General features: G+C 45.4%; 2 protein-coding genes across 2 annotated transcripts in view; one reads left to right on the forward strand and one right to left on the reverse strand.

The window, feature by feature from the left end:
* Positions 1-2,566, forward strand: part of SCML2 (Scm polycomb group protein like 2) — a 58,603-nt gene extending 56,037 nt beyond the window's left edge. Inside the window, exon 13 of the mRNA XM_082498183.1 lies at positions 303-2,566. Within this exon, the coding sequence (XP_082354309.1) occupies positions 303-428 (126 nt within the window). The 3' untranslated portion in view covers positions 429-2,566. The remainder of the gene's footprint in view (positions 1-302) is intronic.
* A 13,061-nt stretch (positions 2,567-15,627) lies between these two features.
* The window catches only part of RAI2 (retinoic acid induced 2), a 46,443-nt gene continuing 41,920 nt past the window's right edge, over positions 15,628-20,150 (reverse strand). The window contains exon 2 of the mRNA XM_082480883.1: positions 15,628-17,854. Coding sequence (XP_082337009.1) covers positions 16,091-17,749 — 1,659 coding nt within the window. The 5' untranslated portion in view covers positions 17,750-17,854 and the 3' untranslated portion in view covers positions 15,628-16,090. The remainder of the gene's footprint in view (positions 17,855-20,150) is intronic.

Genomic DNA, 20,150 nt, shown 5'->3' on the forward strand with positions numbered 1-20,150 from the left:
TTTTTCCCTTGACCCATTCACTGTTTTTCCTAGCTGGTACCTAATTTTGAGGGCTGTTTCATCAGTCTCTTTTACTTACTATAAGTTTCTTTAGCATCTTAAATACCTTAATGATACATTAAAAAACTAAAATAAATTCAATTTCAGTGGCCATCTGTAAATATCTAATTATACTAAGTTACTGTTTTATATATAGTAGATAAATTTTTACTGCAGTATAAACAAGTATAATGTACTTTCCAGTTTTACTATGCAGTTTGTTAAAGTAGTCATATGTTGTGTTTATTCTCTTCCTTCTGCAGGAAATTGATGGGAAGGCACTACTCTTACTGAGGAGTGATATGATAATGAAATATATGGGACTGAAGCTGGGGCCTGCCCTAAAGTTGTGCTACCACATTGAAAGACTTAAACAAGGAAAGTACTAGTCAGTGGGGATACCACAAATACGTGTGTCTGTGTCGCACTAAGCTCTCAGGTTCACAGCCATCGCCTTTATTTGAAACTATTTTGCTGATATAAATCATCTTTATTTTTTGAAAGTGCTCTCAAAATGTAAAAAAACCCAAACATTCAGGATGAAGAGAGGGGGAAAATATGTATTATATTCTGGTATTTTGCAAACTATTTCAGAAAGTTTGCAGGGAAGGACAGTTGATCATAGTGGGGGCAGGCAGGTCAGGTAACAGTGCTCTCCGAATCCTGAAAAGTGTGTTCTCTGTTACAGACTTCAGCCAACGTGTTCATATTCAGAACCAAAACAGCTGAATCCCAAAGGAAAATAATAAAGCAAACCAGCAGCAGGTGTTAATTTTTACAGGGGTGGCTGTAAACTTTTATATTGCAAGAAAAATTTAAAATGGAAGATCTCATCGCTGTAGTGAATACTGTGTCTAGTCCTCCGGCACGGTAATACTCTAGTATAATATTCTAGATTATTCTTCCTAGATTTCCATAAAGGGAATAGCCATATGAATTGGTCATGGGGGATGGAGGTGTGGGGAAGGAGGGGTTATGGAGGAGAGGGCTTAGTACAAATATAAGCTTTTATAAAGTGTGATTATCGGTCCTTTGGTAAGTTATGAGGACAACTGTACCATATATTGTCAATTTATGCAGGCAATAAATATTTCTGTTTCATGGAAGGGCATATTGGCTGTATAAACAGCCATTTCTAGGACAGACTGATTTAACTGGAACAACGCATCCACATTTTAAACGTTCCGTCTTTTTGCTAAGTTTGGCATGGATATATGTGTTCATGCTTTTTATATATACACGTGTATGTGTTGGGGAAATACATGCTATAGATATATAAAAATATACGTACACACTGTACATATGTATTCAGTTTTTTAATGTGTACTTTGCACTGTGCCAGAGAGAACTGTACAATTTCTTGTTTTTTTTTTCCAGTAAATTTAGTTGTGTACTATCTTCATATTCATTAGCACCCATTTAATTTGTTGTCCATTCTTGGAGTCGGAAGGTGACAAACAATCAAAGGGTGGCTTTATTCATACAGGCGAGATCCCTGTACTATGCAATAGTCTTGGTTATTCATCCCTTAACTCTGAACCATTTATTCTGGTGTATTTCTGGAAAGACACATTTGGTTCCGATGTTTTGGGCTTATATTTCCTATAAGGAAGTGCTACTATGTAACTGATAAGCCTTTTTTGGGTAAAATTGGTGCTGTTTGTATAAGCTGCAAGAATGAGTGGTGATAATAAAGCAGTTTATTGTCGCTGCCAATTGTAATATACATCAGGGACAGGAAAATATACTTTGTGTGTAGGAAACTGAATGTACTGTATGTAATAGTGCAAGTGATAAAAGCTATTTGCTAGGGGAGGTGTAGTCCTAAAATGGTAGGTTTTATTGTATTTCTTACTGCCTTTTTATATGAAAGCATATAGTATAAATGTATTTTTTACAAATTCCTTTTCTGAAAATGCCTTGCTTTGCCAATAGTCTGATATTCCTCAGGTTTCAGCAGAGATACTGCTGCAAAATAATAAATTTTGTGACTCACAAGTGTCCAAGTATTTTGTTAGTTTAAGTGACTGCAATGCAATTTTAATTTAGCAAGTCATTTGGACTTTGAAAATTGTTGTTATTATTACATCATTAGACATTTGACACTGAAGGTTATCCATATCGATTTGTTTTGCCTATCTTTTGTGGTGCATGTATGCTTAGAGGAAAAAGCATACTCTTTATAGTAAGAAAAGGTCAGAGCATTGATCGGAGGAACAGAATATTTTCTCTTTGTATTAGGAAAATACTGACTTGATTGTTGGTGTAACTGTATGAAAGTTAGTTATATATTGAGGAAAGCATCATGCCCCGCATGCTCAGTATATTGTTTATACCTTACTTGATCCACGCTTTATTATGCTGAATTTCAGAGTTCTTTATTGTAAAAAGATCTCATGTGATTCAAGTGGAAGTAATTGACTGAAAACAGTTTTCATTTTTTACATTGCCATTGGCATAAGAAAAACAAAGGTGTTTAAATTTTCTGTTTGGCCTTTATGGAATAACATTTTTGTACATGGCACTATAATGGGTATAAATATTTGTTCAAAGCTTTCTGTGCACCCGTGTGCACAGGGATTACTGTGGTGTTGCAGTACCAGAATTTCACCGTGTACTATAGCGTGAGATTCAAGCGTTCCAAGTCTTGTAGCAGAATATATTTTTTATTCTTTATTTTCAATGGGATGTTCTTATCTATCAACAAAAATAAAATAGTTTGTTCACTGTTGTAACTGTCCATTTGGTTTGACGTTGTGTATATGTGCGAGCACTGTTTGCGTAGGCAAGGGTAGCTATCTTATCTGGCATTCGGCAGTTCTTGACAGTTCATGTAAACATCTGATGTAAGGAAGTTTTAATCAGAAGGGTAAAATCATTCCAACATTGTTTATCTGAAGCAATTAATGTTTGAACTTGGGTTGGTCTATGCTTTCAAAATAACAATTTAGGAATATATTGAACTATTTGGTTTTTCATATAGCATTTTGCCACTTACCACTTAAAGAATTTTCATATAACCACTGCTATAAACCGTTTGTCCTGTGTTCAGATGAAGACCTGAAATATTTTAAATCAAAGCAGTTAGTGGCAATAGATTTGAACTTCTTATACTTCATGCTTTCTTATTTCTATGATACAGAAGTCTGTTGTTCCAGTGGCTGTTTGCAGTGATCAGCCTGTGCTTGAGAAGTAACTTAAATTGGGTAAGTGGTAACCTCAGATCCTTTGCAGGCTACTTATGGAACTTGGAAGTTGGTAGTAACAACAGTCCAGAGGCATTTTGCATCCGATCTCTCTCAAAAGATACTGAATATCTTTTCGGTGTGTATTTGATATGGAAGACAACATGATTTATTCTCTTTGTTTCTCTGAGTTGCTCTTCTGTCATCCGGGATTCATCTGCTTATCTGGTTCTGTATCTTTCAGTCGTCTTACAATACAGTGCCATAACTCCTCAGTACATCTTAAGATCTATTTGAAATTAAAATGCTGCTGCCTGGAAGGACTAGCAGCTCTCAGAATTCTTGTTGCAGAAGACCTGTGCAGTATTGAAATTGGAGACTAGTGTATGGCAGGGTGATTGCATGTTTCAGTTGACATGACTGCACTTCTAACAAGTTTGTGGCTGTATACATATTGTAGGGCTCTTTCAGGAATGACAGTGAAAGACAGCAACGTCATGTTATCAGTGTTGGCTCAAAGGATGGAGCATCTTCCTCTTTTTTGTTGCTTTTATTAAAGGCACAGCATTTTTTACTTCAGTTGGTAGACACAGGGGCAAAGAGATTCATCTGAATACTCATGGTATTTGTAGAAACTCTTCTTCCTTTCCAGTCACTCAGGGATATAATTTGCTCAAAAGCAATGTTAACCTTCTCTGTAACTCTGATGACAGGTTTATGTGAGTCTGTGGAGATGATTGTGTATACCCTGAACGTGATACAAAACTTCTACCTTTGAATATCTGAAGTATTCCTGTAGGGGAAAAATGAAGCCCAGAATAAGGATGGCTAAAATTTGAACCTGCTCAGATGGAACACCGTGGTTCTTTGTGCTTGTCTTCCCTTTAATTGGAGGCAAGATTCAGAAAACTGAAACATGGGGACACTGTTGAATTAATAGTTATCTTCCTACTTAATTCAGAGAGCTCAAGTCACCTTTTCCTATTAGTGTATTATTCCTTTGGATCATGTTTTCCTGTAAATATGAATACCTAATGAAAGTCTATTCATATTCATATATGTATCTGTGAATCTATAATACAAATAATTTTTAATTTAAATGGCCTGACATCCAGAACCAAGGAGTCCTACCAGCCTGTGTCCAGCCAACTTGAAGCAGAGGCTGGTAATCACTGTTTTAAGATAATTTGTGTTATGCTGTTTATCTATGCCTTTTCCAGTTTGAGCTGACCAGGTTTTTTTCTGCTCTGTGTTATCAAAGATTAACTCAAGCCTGCTTGGTGTTTTTGTCTAGACCACTGAGGAAACTTTTGTGCATGGTTCTCTATATCAAATACCCTGAACCTATATAATTTTTTAAAGCTTTTTCTATAATAGACTTAAAATAGTAACTGAAAGTAAAGATTGTATAGAAAGTTGTATAGAAAGCAATGCTACAGAGAAAACAAAAAATACTGCTGAGCATAGACCTGAGGGTTTTCAAATTAAGTATGGTAGGTTTTATATCTACAGCTTTTTGTGTTTCTAAGTTTGTCTTGTATCTGCCCCGTTCGAAGAGTTAAGGAGTGTATCACAGAATTTGTTGATGTTAAAAGGGATCTCTGGAGGTCATCTGCTCAAACCCCGCTGCTCACGCTGGGTCACCTACAGCCAGTTGCGCAGGCCTATGGCCAGATGGCTTGTGAATACCTCCAAGGTTGGAGACTCCACAGCCTCCCTGGAAAGCCTGTGCCAGGGCTCAGTCACCCTCACAGTGAAAAAGTGTTTCCTGATGTTCAGATGGAGCCTCCTGTGTTTCAGTTTGTGCCCATTGCCTCTGGTCCTGTGACTGGGAACCTCTGAAAAGAGCCAGGCTCCATGCTTTTTTCACTCTCCCTTCAGATATTACTGTCCATTGGTGAGAACCTCCTTGAGCCTTCTCTGGACTGAGCAGTCCCAGCTTTCTCTGCCTTTCTTCACAGGAGAGATGCTCCTATCCATTCATCATTTTTGTGGCCATTCATTGGATTCTCTCCAGTATGTCTGTGGCACTCTCATACTGGGGAGCCCAGAGCTGGCTCCAGGTGTGGCTTCACCAGGGCTGAGGAGAGGAGAAGGATCACCTCCCTCGACCTGCTGGCAACACTCCTACTCATGCAGCCCAGGGTACCATTAGCCTTCTTTGTGGCAAGGGCACGTTGCTGGCATATGGTGAACTTGGTGTCCACCAGGAGATCCTGGCTCCTTTTCTGCCAAGCTTCTTTCCAGCTGGGTGGCCCCAGGCACATACTGGTGACTGGAGTTGTCCCCAGGTACATGGCTTTGCACTTCCCCTTGTTGAACTTCATGAGGTTCCTGTCTACCCATTTCTCCCACCTGTTGAGGTTGCTCTAGATGGCAGCATGACCCTCTGATGTATCAGCCATTCCTGCCGGTCTGGTGTCATAAGCAAATTTAATGAGGGTATGCTGTGCCCCATCATCCAGATCATTAATGAAGATGTTAAACAGGATTGGACCCAGTATTGACACTTGGGGTACACCACTAATCACTGGCCCCCAATTAGACTTCGTGCCACTGATCATCATCCTCTGGGCCCAGCTGTTCAGCCAGTTTTCAATCCCATCTCACTGCTCATCCAGCCCGTACTTCAACAGCTTGTCTGTGAGGATCTTTTGGGAGGCGGTGTCAAAGGCCTTCCTGAAGTCCAGGTAGACAATATCCACTGCTCTCCTCTTGTCTACCAGGCCAGTCATTTCATCATGGAAGTTTATCAGGTTGGTCAAGCATGACTTCCTCTTGGTGAAGCGATGCTGACTACTCCTGATGATCATCATCTTGTTCATGTGCCTGGAAATGGTTTCCAGCATTAACTGTTCCATCACCTTCCCAGCAGTTGAGGTGTGGGTGAGTGGCTGTAGTTCCCTGGGTCCTCCTCCTTGCCCTTCTTCAAGATAAGAGTGACACCTACTTTCCCCCAGTCTTCAGGCACTTCTCCCATTCACTATGATCGATCAAAAATTATGGAGAGTGGCCTAGCAATGACATCAGCCAGCTCCCTCAGGACTTACGGGTGCCATCCCATCAGTCCCCTTAGACTTACGTGTTTCCAGTTTGCTTAAATATTCCCTGACCTAATCCTTTTCCACCAAGAGTCCATTGTTCTTGGACCTGGGATTCCTGAAGGTGGGTCTTGCTGGTAAAGACCGAGGTGAAGCAGACATTCAGTACTTCAGTCTTTTCCAAGTCCTATGTAATGAGATCCCCCATCTCATTCAGCAGTGTGCCCACATTTTTCCCCAGTCTTCCTTTTGTGACCTATATAGAGCGTAGTCTATTTTAATGCAGTATCATGTGACAAAACACATTTTAAAAGTGGACAGCAGTATTTTTTTCTTTGATTGGTTAGCTTGTTACGTAATAGAGTAAAATAAGCATTTAATTCCAACATTAGATGTGTGAAACTGTTCTAAAAGTTATGAGCATCTTCATCTTTCTGCTTTTTCTGCTGAGTTGAAGCTACATAGAGTTAGGCTGGCTTGGTTTAATGAGAGATAAAAAAAAAAGGGGGGGAAAAAAAGACCCTCTCGAGATCAATTTCAAAGGTCATATATTCCTCCTCTCTTTTTTTTTTATTACATGTAAAACTATTGGAGTGAGTAAAAAGTGCTCATTTGGAACTGCCTGAGAGTGATGCGGGGAGGCAAAAGCTGATTTCACATCCATTTCTGTGGTGAAATGGTTGCTGCTTTTTTTCTCCAGCCTTGATGATAATCTTTTGTTCTGTGAAGCTTACTAACTAGCCCATAATCCTGTGATCATGCACCCCAACTGTCAGTGATCCTGTTGGTTCAAAGGTCACGCAGAGCTGTTTTGAGACTTTAGCTTAAAATCTGAACAGTCTGTTGTAAACTCAGTGTTTTGAGTCAGCAACTATGAGACATTTTATATCTTTTTATAATTATTTTTTGTACAGTGAGACCCTCAGAGATTTTTTTTTTTTTAAATAGCAAAATATATCTATTTTAAAACTTTGTCCTCTGATGGTTTGTCCTAAATAAATTCTCACTATTGTGGCTGCGTAGATGACAGGAGTCCTATATGTACTTAAAATATGCCATTACAGTGGTCCAATAGGCTTTTAAATCCCTCACTTACATGAATCATCCATCCCTGTCCTAGCAGATCATTTTGATTAGCTGTAATTTGTCCCATTTGAATCAGAATTGGCTTCTATCAGCTCCAGAATCTCCCGGTCCTGCTGTACGAGCTGAGGAGTCCTGCATGAGCTGCTTTTCCTTGTAGGTTTATGGACCACTGCTAGTTTTATTTCAGCTTTCATTATCTGCAAGGGAACTGTTTAGTGCTGATAGCGAAGGCTGCACACCTCTACTTCTTTTCTTTTAAAAATACATTAAGACACTTTCATCCAGCAAGATTCGCTTTTCAGCCTCTGGAATCAAAAGCCCTTCCAGGACAAACAGTACAAGCAAACAGATGCCAGCATAAGAGGAAAGGGAGATCACATCCCATGTTGTGTGAACAGACAAATGCGAACAGATGTACGGCTTGAAGCTGGCAGAAACCCTCTCTGCCAATGGTTCCTTTCTAGTTCTGACAGCTGGAAGGAAATGAATACACCACAAAACCACCATGATAATTGCCATTACCCTGCCTCGGCAGCCTCAGCGCTGAGGTCAGGAACTGGAAAGGCAAAGACTCATCTACCCTCCCAGGTGGAGGCAGAGGCAGATCGGCAAGGCACTGGGAAAATCTTAATGAATGGTGGCGCACCTTAGAAAGTCCGGTGTTCAAATGTAAGAGGCTGTAATTTTAGTAGATTTCTCCTTTTCTCATAATGAGGTTTTTTCAGTAGTCATGGAGGCTTGCTGTTCCCCCAAGCAATTGTGCTAATGCTGTCAAAGGTCCCCAAGAGTGGGGTTTTCAAACAGCTCTGAACACTTTTTCCCCTCAACTTCCGTCTCTCCAAACCAGTGCTGCCAAACAGATCTTCTTCCCACTGGAGGCCCTTTTGAGGGAAGGATCTTTGCACGTGCTGCTTATTCCTGTGTGTTTTGAAACATAAGAAAAGAAGACTGCAGCTTGCTTGCTTGCTTTGTCTCCGATGTATTTACTGACTATAGCTACTGATTGCAGTCCTTGCCTGGGAACGTTGGTGGTACTCTGATATGAAGAGATGCCTCTCACCTGGGTGATGTTACTCAGGGTGTGGTCTACAAAGTGCTTTTCTGTCTGTCAGTCTGTCTCTCTCTTTGTTCATCTCACATGAACAAAACAGGGGGGAGGGAGAAATTAATAACTAAATGCTCAGTTTTAGTCTACCCTTGGTTTGTGCTTTAGGGGTGAGGTACTAGATAGGCCATTGTAATGTTCTTGGGACGTATGGCTTATTAGGCTTAATGGGCAGTAGTGAGGGCTTGGGGTGTTTATTGGTTGGTTGGTGTTAGTTTTGGAGGGCTTGTTGGTTTGTTGTATTTTTTTGTTGTTGTTCTGTGGGTTTTTTTTAACTGAATGCTGTCAGCTGTTTGTATATTTCCAAGGGACCAGCTTAGCCAAGGGGAACATATTACTTTCATACATCTTTGCATTCACCATAGTGTATTAATTGTAAACTGTCTTTGCCTGAGTGGTGTTTGGCTACGGGAAATCAACAGGTTGGGAAAAGCTTGAATGTTTTGAAAGAAAACAGAAATGGAAGCCTGGGATGAGCGATAGAGTTTGCGTGCAATAAATATGGGAAGGAAAACATATGAAGAATGAAGTAATGGAAAATCGGAAAGGAGAAAACCAGGTGGATATTCTAACCTAAGCTGTTTCAGATTTGGATGCACTGACTTTGAGTCATGACTACTGTCTTTGACTGTTTGTGTTGAGCTGTGATTTTAAAGAAGAAAATCAAAAATTTACATTTTGAACCATGTTGGGTGATGTGAAGTATTTTATCTTGACATGATTTTATCTGAAAACATTGGCTGAATCCTTGTCATTCCCTACCCAATTCTTGGGGCATCCTTTCTCTGTCCTTAAATTGTTTCTTCCCAATTGAATGAGCTGCTGCTACCAACTCCCTCTTGATGTGATTTCTTTTAAAGCCAGACCAGTTGAGGAGCCAAAACCTAGGAATACAGGATTGGGTTTAATTTCATATAACTTCATGTCTTTATATCATAGTTGTCTAGACTCTCTCTCATTGTAGTCCATGGAGGTCTAGCTCACTGAGTTGAGGATATGAGTGACCTGACCAGATACCAACATCTACTTTACAAAGAGAAGAATAGCTCACTTGACTCCATTGGTTTTATTGACTAGATTTCCAGTATCAATCATTTCCAGTATCATCTCAATACCCATCTCGCTTAACTTTAGCATTTGAGCTAAGTCCTCACCTAAAGTGCTGTTTGCTGCAAGTAAGATGGAATAATCCCCTTACTTGTCCTTCACTGAAAGACCTAGTTGGCGTTCAGAAGGAAGTGTTGAAGTGCATGTTGTACTAACCAAGAAACGCTGGCCAGATCCCATGGTCTACCACACGAAGGGTCTTGCTCAAAAGTCCCGATGTTCAGAATATCTAGCCAAAAAACTCTATCCAGAGAGAATATTTCTGCTTTCTTAGATCTTCGTTGCTACGCAGTCAGAGCACTGTCACATATCTCTTGTTGAAAGTGGCAAAAGGTGGACAACAAGCATTTAAGTGTTCCGTTGGTCTTTTTTAACCTCACTCCAACCCCCCTGTACACAAACACGGGCGGTGCTAGGTGAGTGTGGCACATGCATCGTCAGGCTTTAAGATCGAGTGTGGTGGCTTTGTGCCATCATGGTTGAGCTGTGGAGGGTCTCTGAAGGGCAGGCACGTGCTGTCTTGTGCTGGACCGTGCTCTGTGGACCAAGCTTTCAAGGTACTTATTTTGAAACATTTGTTTAAACAATGAAAAATCGACTTGATACCTGCATTCACAGTTAAAAAGGTAGAGGTTGTTTTTTTCTTGATAAACAAGAAATGACCTGTGTATCAGAAACCTCAAAAATTAATAGCTTTCCCATACTTACTGATGGGACTTTTAGGGGTTTTCTTGCAGTACGTAAGCTCCAGAAAGAAGGACCTCCTTGTTTTGTGTCACAGTGACGCACCCTTGGTCTGCAAGATGCCAGACCAGGACAAAACGTTGCCTATCTTCAGTTCTTAAGCAAAGAAAGGATGGGAACTCCAACGATGAGGATGCGGTGAGAAGGATGATATTGAAACAATGCAGAAAATGTGGCCATTTTGAGACAGCTGTGGACTAAGGAGCATTAGTAATCCCAGGAGCGAGGGGGGGCTGGGCACAGGCTGAGGTGGGGGTGTGATGTGCCTGTTACCAGTGCTTCACTGGAAACATGCACTTAACAGTGAAAACTGATGTCTTACCTGGAAAATAGTGCTCCCTTCCAGATATTTGCTTAGATTATACCCTGCTGTTTGCTCTTTTAATTTTCCCCTCTTAGTTTGAAAGTATCCAAGTAATTTCAGTAGCGTGATATTATGCTATTATTCTAGGAGAGCTTGGGGTATATGGGCACAAAGCAGTGCTAAATATTTTAGCGATTACTAATTTTTCTCCCCAAACATGAAGAAATGCTTCAGATGGTTCAACAACAGAATGGATTTTCCTAGCAGGGCTGCGATACCAGGATTTTAACAACTGTGGAAAATATGTTTTCCGCATTAAAATTAGGGGATTTGCTTGTGTGGGTAGGACTGCCCCAGAGTACTCTGAATTGCAAACTTCAGCATGAAGAGTATGTGGTATAGTCTAAGAGAAATGCAACTTTAAATAAGAGGGGGAAGCATTTGGGAAAAAAGTGAAAGGTGAGTGAAAAAAAAAAAAAAGCAAATTGCACAAATTAACGTCATTCCTGTCACAGTGGCAGGCTGGCTGCGTTCGGGAGGGCGGGAACCCATCCCAGCCAGAGGAAATCAAGGGCTTTGACTGAGCCCTTCAGCATGTTTTTATAAACTTGAGCACAAAAAGAAACTAAAACATCTGGCACCAGGATATTATGCAATGTTGTTTTATGCTATTTTCATTGTCTAAGATTCTTCATGAGGACTGTTAACGAGTGGCTTATTGTTGTCCAGTTGCTGTCCTGAGCTGCCTCTGTGCCAGTGAAGGGGCACGGTCTTCTCCGAATTGCTCCCTTCGGCCTTCAGCGGCCACTTCTGTGCCAGCCAGTTTCCCCTGAAAGCTTTCGCGTGCGAGAAGTGCCTGAAGCTGCTCCTTAAGTCCCAGTGGGTCAGACCTCTGCCGGGCTGTGTGAGGCGGTGTAATGTATCTCAGTGCTCTGGGGCAAGGGCGGGGGGGGGGGCGGTGCTGAGCAGAAAATGGGGTAGAAGTGGTTAAAAAGAAAAAGTTGGCACTGATTGGGAGACGTATTGGTATGTCAGTATTATGGTGGCTAGGAGCATGGGTGGCAGGAGAGCCTCAGTCACACACGTTACTTCAGGCCTGCGATAGGCAGGAACGGATGCCTTTGCCGTTTCCCTTCCTGCCGGGCCGGGTTTGCCGCTGTTCTTCCCCGTCACCTGCTGTGCCAGGGCAGGGGTGGGAAGGCCACGCTGCCGTGGGGGCTCTGCCATGCGTGTGATGTGACACAGGGTCTCCCCCCGCCCTCGCTTCTCGGCAGCCTTCAGCCCAAGGGAGCATCGCCCTCCCGGCGCTCTGTGCTCACCTTCCTTCCCGCTCTTGCTGAGCTGAGTGGCCCTGGAGCCTTGTCTTTGACGCTGACACCTTCCTTTTCTCTGTCTCTCATAATCCGCTTGTGACCAAGGGCCGCAGCTTTGCTTCTGCCTTTGGTTCTCTGGCTGGCTGCTTGCTCACTTCAAAGAAGGTGAGATGCCCACAGGCCTGGAGGTGGCTCTGCTGGCTGCTTTCATCTCACCGTTCTCCACCTTTTCCTTGCACTCATAACTGCCTCTTACCTGATTACTTGTCTGGTCTCTCAGCCTAAAAAACGCCCAGTCAGGCAAGTTCTCTGGCTGAGAAGCTGCTCATTCTGCTTTTGGATTCCTTTCTGTTGCTCACAGCTAACTCCAGGTGCCGAAGCCTTAGCCATCCTCCCCTGGTGCCGGGGCCGTGCCTTGGGCAGCGGAGGGGCAGTGGAGGAAAGCTCCAGGCTGGTCCACCTGAGCTCTCCCACCCCTGAAGCTGCCATGTACTGTGGCCTTCATCTGAGACACCCAGCCCTGCTCCCCTCCTTGGATTCCGTGTCTGGCTGCCTGCGAAGCCCCTTCCTGACGGGGGGAAGACAGCAGTAACCCCTGTAACCCCCTTACCCACCCACCCACTAATAAAACCCCACACCCAAAGTCCAAGTCAAAGGAAGCTTGGAGCCAACAAGAGGTGCCCTTGAGGGTCTGCACTGCTCCTCTCTCTCTCTCTCTCTCTCTCTCTCTCTCTCTCTCTCTCTCTCTACCTTGCATATACCCATCACTGTAAAACATCTTCCTCCTACCATTACGGCTTAATGACTTTCCCTTCAACTTCACCAGAGGTATTAATGTCTCCATTAACAGCCACCAGAAATGGAAGCTCCATATATCACAAGTGCAGCTCTGCGTCCTTCTCCTTGTACAGAAGTTTCAGAAGCAGTTAAAATGTAGCCCTGTAGAAAATTAATGGCCCAATATACAAAATCTGTAATTGCTGCTAGAGGCGAGGAGGAGGAGGAGGTGGAAGTGCTCAATCTTGGTGTAATTAAGTACCTTGTTCTGTGGCCGCTTCTCCCCCACGCTTCACACACGAGGGATGGTAAGAGGCAAATGGTCCCTACTTAGAGTCGTTTGCCCAACAGAGTTAAGTAGCAGGAGGTGCCGGTGCGTGGCTTCTCTCCCCGTGGCACAGTCTTGGAGGCTGGGGTGGTGTGAAAGTGTCACAGGGGAGGGAGCAGGAGCTGCCCTAAGCCTTCCCAGAAAGATGCGGTTCAGAATATTCCCCCTGTCATTGCAGGCTGAGCAATGGAAAAGCCAGGCGGTGGGGTGGGTGAGCCTGGTCTGCTCTGCTCATCCATGTCTAGTGGGGTGTCTCCAGCCTGTGTCGCCTTGGGGCAATGGGGACGTTGGTGGTGACCAGCTGTGGCAGGGAACTCGGCCCTTCTGGAGATGGCCCCGTAGAGCCGGAGAGGCTGGTCCTGGGGGCGCAGAGGGGGATGCTAGAACGGTTGGAGCCTGCTCTGGTTTTCCTAAGCTCTGTTTCAGAGAGAGGGAGGTTGCAGTTACTCTTGTAATGGTCTGGGGAAAGATGCAGCTACGTGCCTGCTGGTCTGGTCTGCTTTCACAGCCGGTACTAGTTGGCTTTAAACTAAATTAGTTGCCCGTAGGCATGGGGTGTTTTGACAGCGTTTGTGTGGGTTTATAATGGCATAAAAGCTGATTTAGCCTAATTTGTTGTCAGGGTTTCTGGGGCATGTGGTCGAAATTCAGTTAAGGGGGAGAGCACTATGTGCAGAGGTAGCCCAGGCACTGAACTTCACCTGGCAGCACCACCAGCTCCCAGTAAAGGCCTGTGGAGGAGATGAGGGAGAACCTCAAGACCTGCAGCCAGGGTCGCCAACAGGCACTGCTCTGCCTGTTGCAGGTGCCCCGTGGCCAGCAGGAGGGGTGGCATCAGCTGGACGCCCTCCCTCCGCCTGCTGAGGCTGCTGTGGGGGATGAGACTCACTTGCACAAGGATGGTGGGGATCAGGGCGGTCGGTGGAGCAGATGTAATCACCAGTGTGACACATGCACACGCTTTAAAAAAAAATAATAAAAAAAAAAATTCCCAGAAACTTCTTTTGAATTGGCTTCTGTCAACTGTGAAATAAAAATGACAGCAGCTAATGCTGTCACCTCCTTCTTTTTAAATAATCTGGTGTAGCCCAGCGGAAAACTACATTTTTCAGAAGGTTTTTGACACTCTGGAATGGGCCCAGCTGAAACAGAGTGGGGCAGTGACAACTGGGATGACCATCCCGAGGGATGTCGAAATCCTGAGCCTTTGTACTGCAATAACCAGAAGATGACACATTTCAGCACAGTTTCTTGGAAGGAGCAAAACAAAGTAGCAGCGTATTTTCAATGAAGAAAAAAAATATTAAAAAAAAAAATAAAGTCAGATGACTAAACATTAATGAATCCATCAACACTTTACGCTCTTTTGAACATTGTCAGTTGTGCCAGCTTTGGGAAAAAGAAAAGGCTTTCAAAATCCTTAAAAAGCAAGAGTTTGACAGAATTTGATGCTATGCTTATGTGAAAGTCCTCCATTTTCATATTAAGCAAGGGGGCAGTGATGGTTCAGCCCAGGGGAAGAGAAACAGCAATGCCTTCCCTAACCTCCTCATCCAGGTGCGTTTTCTGAACAGTGAATTGGTGTCTGCTGGCATCAGAAGTTTCAACAGATTTCGGCATTGCACCGGTGCCTACGGCTGTGATTAGACTTCTAACCCTGAAGCCGCTTCTTTGGGCAAGTTCCCATCACAGGAACAACTGCAAAAACCTTTCCAAAACTGTCCAAGAGGAGTCTTGGAAGTAGCTTGGCTGCGGTTAGGTAAAGGAAGGCAGAGTTAGTCTGCGACGGCATCCAGCTGATGGGTTTACAATGGCTCTTTTTATTTAGACAGTGCTGGTGCAGTGCTGGGAACATGTCATTTGAAATAATAACACAAAAAAGTTTTTCTATGTAAACAGGTGTAGCCACAAAAAAGGCAGCGCCCACTGAAAATTGTTCACCTGCACTCACGGTTGTCCTTCCGCTGGGATGGGTTTTTACATGCGAGCCATGTGAACTTAAAAGCTGACATAGAGTAATGCATTTCCAGCTCATTTCCATACACAAGTGCAAAACCGTAACCTACCAGAACTTTTATTTTAATTGTACATTGACATTTCTCCATTGAAATGGGCGGCTTGCACGCTGCCGAGTGATAAAGTTACACAGTTCTGCTCTTTCACGTGCACTGATTTCAGCCATCAAAGAAACGTGGAAAACTAACAATGAACAACTTTTCCATACGTGTGTAGTCAGGCTGGGAAAAATTATGTGACTTTTCCTTCCCCTCCCGCACCCCCCAGCAACCGAATTCCCCTGACTTTTAGGCTTTTCTCTTTTAAATGACTGCCAATATTGCTGAATGTTTTAAGACGGTTTCCTATGGGTCTCTGACAATGAAGCTGGTGTTGGGTTCACACTGGGTTGTGCTGCTCGCTCGCTCTCGTTCCTCCAGAAGCTTGTTTGGGCGCATCGTTAGCGGCTGTTGTGACGTGCTCTCTGACAGTGCTGCGGGACAGTATAATTTTTCATAGCCTGTTATTTTTTTCTTAACATTTTAGGCTCATCAGCTGTGGCGTTTTACAGTTTATGGATTTTTTTTGCCAAACCTTCTTCATACACTGAAAGCAATTCAGAAATGACAAAAAATGCCGCAACCAATTAGCACGTACAAACATTTATTTTGAAATTTCCATTCCGACCGTTATGAAGAATTACATCATCAAAGCACTTTATGGCAGTGAAAATAGCTCTTACCCCTCTGACTCATCCATTACTCCATTAAAGCTGCAAAATGTGCAATCTGCTTGAAAAATAGGTTGCTTTTTATTCAGTTTCCCATGAAAAGTCAAAATTCGATAACAAAAAAAAGGAAAAAAAAAAAAAAAACAAAACAAAACCAAAACCAACCCAGCTTATAGGGACTCTACATCCAATCCTCTCCCCTTTCCCCCAAAAATAACTTACAAAGATAGTTTAAAGTTTTAAATGAGTTTAAAACCAAGTGCATCTTTTTTATTATTTTTTTTTTCTTCTTCTTCTTCTTCTCATAATAATCTTAAAATTCTAAAAACCCATAATTTACTTTCTTGGAAAAAAGGCAGCGAGCCGTTGCTTCTTGATTGGAAGAATATGTATCTCCGGCGAGTTCATTTTCTTTAGCTTTACGCTCCTGTTTTTGACAGGTTTCCTGAGGGCCTCGGCGCTGTCCCGGGGCTCGGGCGGGCTCTTCACGTCGTAGCACTGCAGCACCGAGTCCTGGGGCAGGTCCCTTTTGAAGGAAAAGTTTTTGGTGGAGACCCCCGACAGGCCCTTGATCTTGCCGCAGAAGATGGTGGGCACGGCATCCTTGACGGAGACGATGACTTTGGCTGTCTGCGAGGTGCTGACGATCTCGATGTTGTTGCCGGCCTTGGGCTCACAGCCCGCCCTGCCCGCCTGCTCCACCAGCCACTTCTGCGGCTGCCGCAGCACCTCAGCCGGCCCGACGCCCGGCCCCTTGCCCGACGCCTCCTGGGGCTTGCAGGGGGCAAAGGGGGCGGCCGGGCCGGGGAGCTTGTCCGGCGTGGAGTGAACACCGACCTCGGCAGTGGTGGGGCCGGCGCCGGCCACCTCCCCGTGGGGCCCCCCCGGCTTGCGGCAGGAGGCGAGGGACAGGTCCAGGGCGCCGTCCTCGGGGGGCGGCGGTGGCAGCGGCGGGGCAGCCTCGCCAGACCGGGGTATGGGCGGCCCTTTCATGGAGAGGTCCAGCGCCTCGTTCTCGCCGCCCATCTTGATGACGGTGTGGCGGCTCAGCTGGGGAAACTCCCGCGGGTGGAGGAGGTCGAAGGGCTTCGTCTCCTCCTTCTCCAGGGGGGTCTGGGTGCCCTTGCAGGAGTGGGGGGTGAAGAGCGGTGGCTTGGGCAGGTCGGGGGCTGCCTTGGCCTCGGCACCGTGGGGCACGGGGATGGGGACGGGGATGGGGATGGGGACAGGGACAGGCAGGGGCACGATGACAGGGTAGGGCACCAACAGCGTGGCGGGGGGCACCAGCGGGGAGAGGGGCGAGCTGAAGGCCTGGGGTGGGAGGGTGGCGTAGTCAGGGGGAGGCTGGCAGGGGGCAGAGCCCAGGGCGCCCTGTGAGGGAAACAGGTCCTGAAGGACGGCAGCGAACCCCGGTGTCTGAAAGACCGGGGGCAGGACGGGCTCCTGGGCTTGGCCGGAGGGCTTGGGGTCCAGGAGCTGGGGCTGCCCGACGGGGGTGGCGGCGGGGGGGAAGAGGCCAGCATGCAGGGGGCTGGCGGGGCAGGTTGCCCCTGGGGGCAGCACCAGGGGCGAGTTCAGGTGCTGGAAGACATGCTGCTCCAGGAGGACGGGCAGCGGGACGGGGCCCTGGGTGGTCATGACATAGGGGGTGGTGGTGTTGGTGGTCGGCATCTGTGGGGCAGCGCTGCCGGCGACCTGCAGGTGGATGGGCAGGACGACGGGGCTGTCCCCCAGGCAGATGGGCTGCAGCACGGTGGCTGCCACCTTCAGGGCCACCCCGCTCTGCGACTCAGCCGGCGGCGTCAGGATGGAAGGAGCGGGGACGGTCACCAGTGGGGACAGGGCCTTCTTCATCAGGTCAGCTGAGTTGATGTTCCAGGCCTCCGCCGTGATCAGCTGGGCCACCCCGTTCTCCAGCTTGTTGTTGGCCATTGCCGAGGGCGAGCTGGTGACGTCCATGGGCAGGTTCGGGGCGTCCTTGTACAGCTCCTCCATGTCTCAGGGCTTCTGGGGCTCTGCCGGCGCCGCCTCTACATCGCCGTCAGCGGGACCCGTGGCGGCTCCGGGCTGCCAGGAGCATCGGCACCGACATAATTTGGCCTGCAAGCCAGAAACATATTTTAGGCACCGCATAAATCTCCTCCTTAAAATAATATTTGCAATTGCCTTTAAAGACCCTATCGCCAAAGAAAAGCCGTTAAACGTTTCCATGCTTCAGGCTAACGGCTCCATAATACCACGTAGTATATATACAGAGATGCTAGATATACATACATCCATGAGTGTTGTACGAAGAGTTTTGAGGAACTCATATTTAGCCATAAACACAGATAATTTAAAAGGCCTCGAGGGCTGCCTGCAGCCAACCTTCCCCCCCAACCCCCCCCACCCCAGTGCGCAGCCTGAAACAAGGACTCGCGCCGCCCGTTCCACGTTTTTAAACAAAGCTTCACGTAATGAAAGTGCACGGCAGAGCCAAGTGACAGTGCACTGTTTTAACTCAACAAAAGCCCCCAAAACAAACATTTCTAAAAATAACGTGGCTAAGAAATTTTCCGCTGTGGGTGAAGGGTCCTTGCTTCCCCTAAAATATTCATGCTTTTTTTGTCCCAGTGGGATTTACTAAAAGTGAGCAGGCGAGAAAGGAGCGAACCCAAACCGAACCCCGACGTTCACCCTGCCACAGAGCTAGATAGAGAGAGTAATGTGAACCAGGCACCTGAGTCATAAAAGACATGAAGAATAAAGAAAAAATAATAAAAAAAAAATCAAAGTAACTTCAAATTAATTTTGACAGCCCAACCCTTTGAATTAACCAAGCAAACGGCAATTAAAAAAAGGGCAGAGACGGTTCCCATTCATGATCGCGATGAAATTTGCAGCCTGTTTCCTAAGAAGAATAATACCCCCCTCCCCCTGAAAAAAAAAAAAACAGCAAATTAGCGGCGCTGTGCATCCATTTATTTAGGTGGATAAATAATTTGCGCCCCGTGAGCTGCCGCCAGCAGACTTTGGCTGGGGGCTGGCTACTCTTGCCTGATGCCGCCCGTGCCTCTCCCGAAGTGCGCAGCGCATCCTGCCGTAGTAATAATCACCATGGAAACTTGTCCGGTTTCAACTCCGTTACCATGGGAAAGCACTGGCCCACCCCAAATTTACATTTTTCACCTGCACGCGGCTGAAGCCTGCTCCCTACGAGCGAAACATGTGTCGTCACCACCGGCTGGCCGGGCTGGTGGGAGCGAGGCGCTTCATTGCATCCCGCAGGCACACTGGCGTTGGGATGATAGGGAAGGCAGCACCACTCCAAAATCAGATGGGTGAGGAGTCCCAGCCTGGGGATGCGTCTGAGAGCATGGGAAGAGCACCACCGGCTCTGGTGCCTACAGAAATTATTCGCTCGCATAGACTTTTGTAGGAGTGACAAACCTGCAAACTAAGAGGGGACAGGGAAAAGGGGGGAAAAACAGCAAACCCCACGAACAAAGGCTAAAAAATGGCCAAGGCAGGGAGGCGGGAAATCTCCAGTGTCTCCTGAGACTTGTAAATTCTTGGGTTTGGCAGCAAGATGCCACGGCGTATGCAAGACTACAGAAATGTTGGGAGTTAATAGTGGAGGCTGGTTGGGTAAAATGCTAATAATTTATCAGGCGCGTTCGAGTTCTTAAAAAGGATTTTTAAAAGTAAACAGATGAGTCATTTCTTTTCCCCTCCTGCTGCTGGCTTAAGGAGAATAATTCTGGGTTTTTTTCATCTCATGAAATGTTCTGCAGAAAACATTCACAAATACAGGGTTGAAGGTTTTTTGTGTTTGTTTCCTTTTCCAGCCTCGGCTGTGACAGATTACAGGCAGACAGAGGTACCCAAGCACCAAAAAACAGGAGCAAAAATCAAATCCCTTATGCAGACAGTGACAAGTATTGGTACCAAAATAATTGGTCCAGTCTTGTTTAAAAAAAAAAAACAACAGCAAAACAAACCACAAACAGAAGAGCAATCGTTTCTAAAAATAAAGACAATGAGGAGACCGCTCAGCAGATTCAAGCTGGAAAAAAATAGATGTTGTTGTTTCTGTTGAGGAATTAAAAAGCCATTTTCTACTGCTCTTATATAATCTCTCCCTCCCTCTTTTTAAAAAGACCATTTTAAAACCTCGTGGTCTCTGCAGCGTACACCAGCATCTTTGCTCCTCCAGCTGCTGCAGCACAGCCGAGTATTTTGCACATGACACGGGCTCTTCCTGATGTTTCTGTTTGCTTGAGAAGCGTGAGATCGCGGTGTTTTCATAGGGAATTAATGATCTGGCGGGGACAGGAAATGACCCCCTGTTCCCCTGGCAAACCCATTTAACGTTGGGAAATAGAAAAATTACGATGAAAATTATGCTGCGTAAGAG

Source organism: Vanellus vanellus (genome assembly GCF_965231255.1).
Source record: "Vanellus vanellus genome assembly, chromosome: 1".
NCBI lineage: Eukaryota > Metazoa > Chordata > Aves > Charadriiformes > Charadriidae > Vanellus > Vanellus vanellus.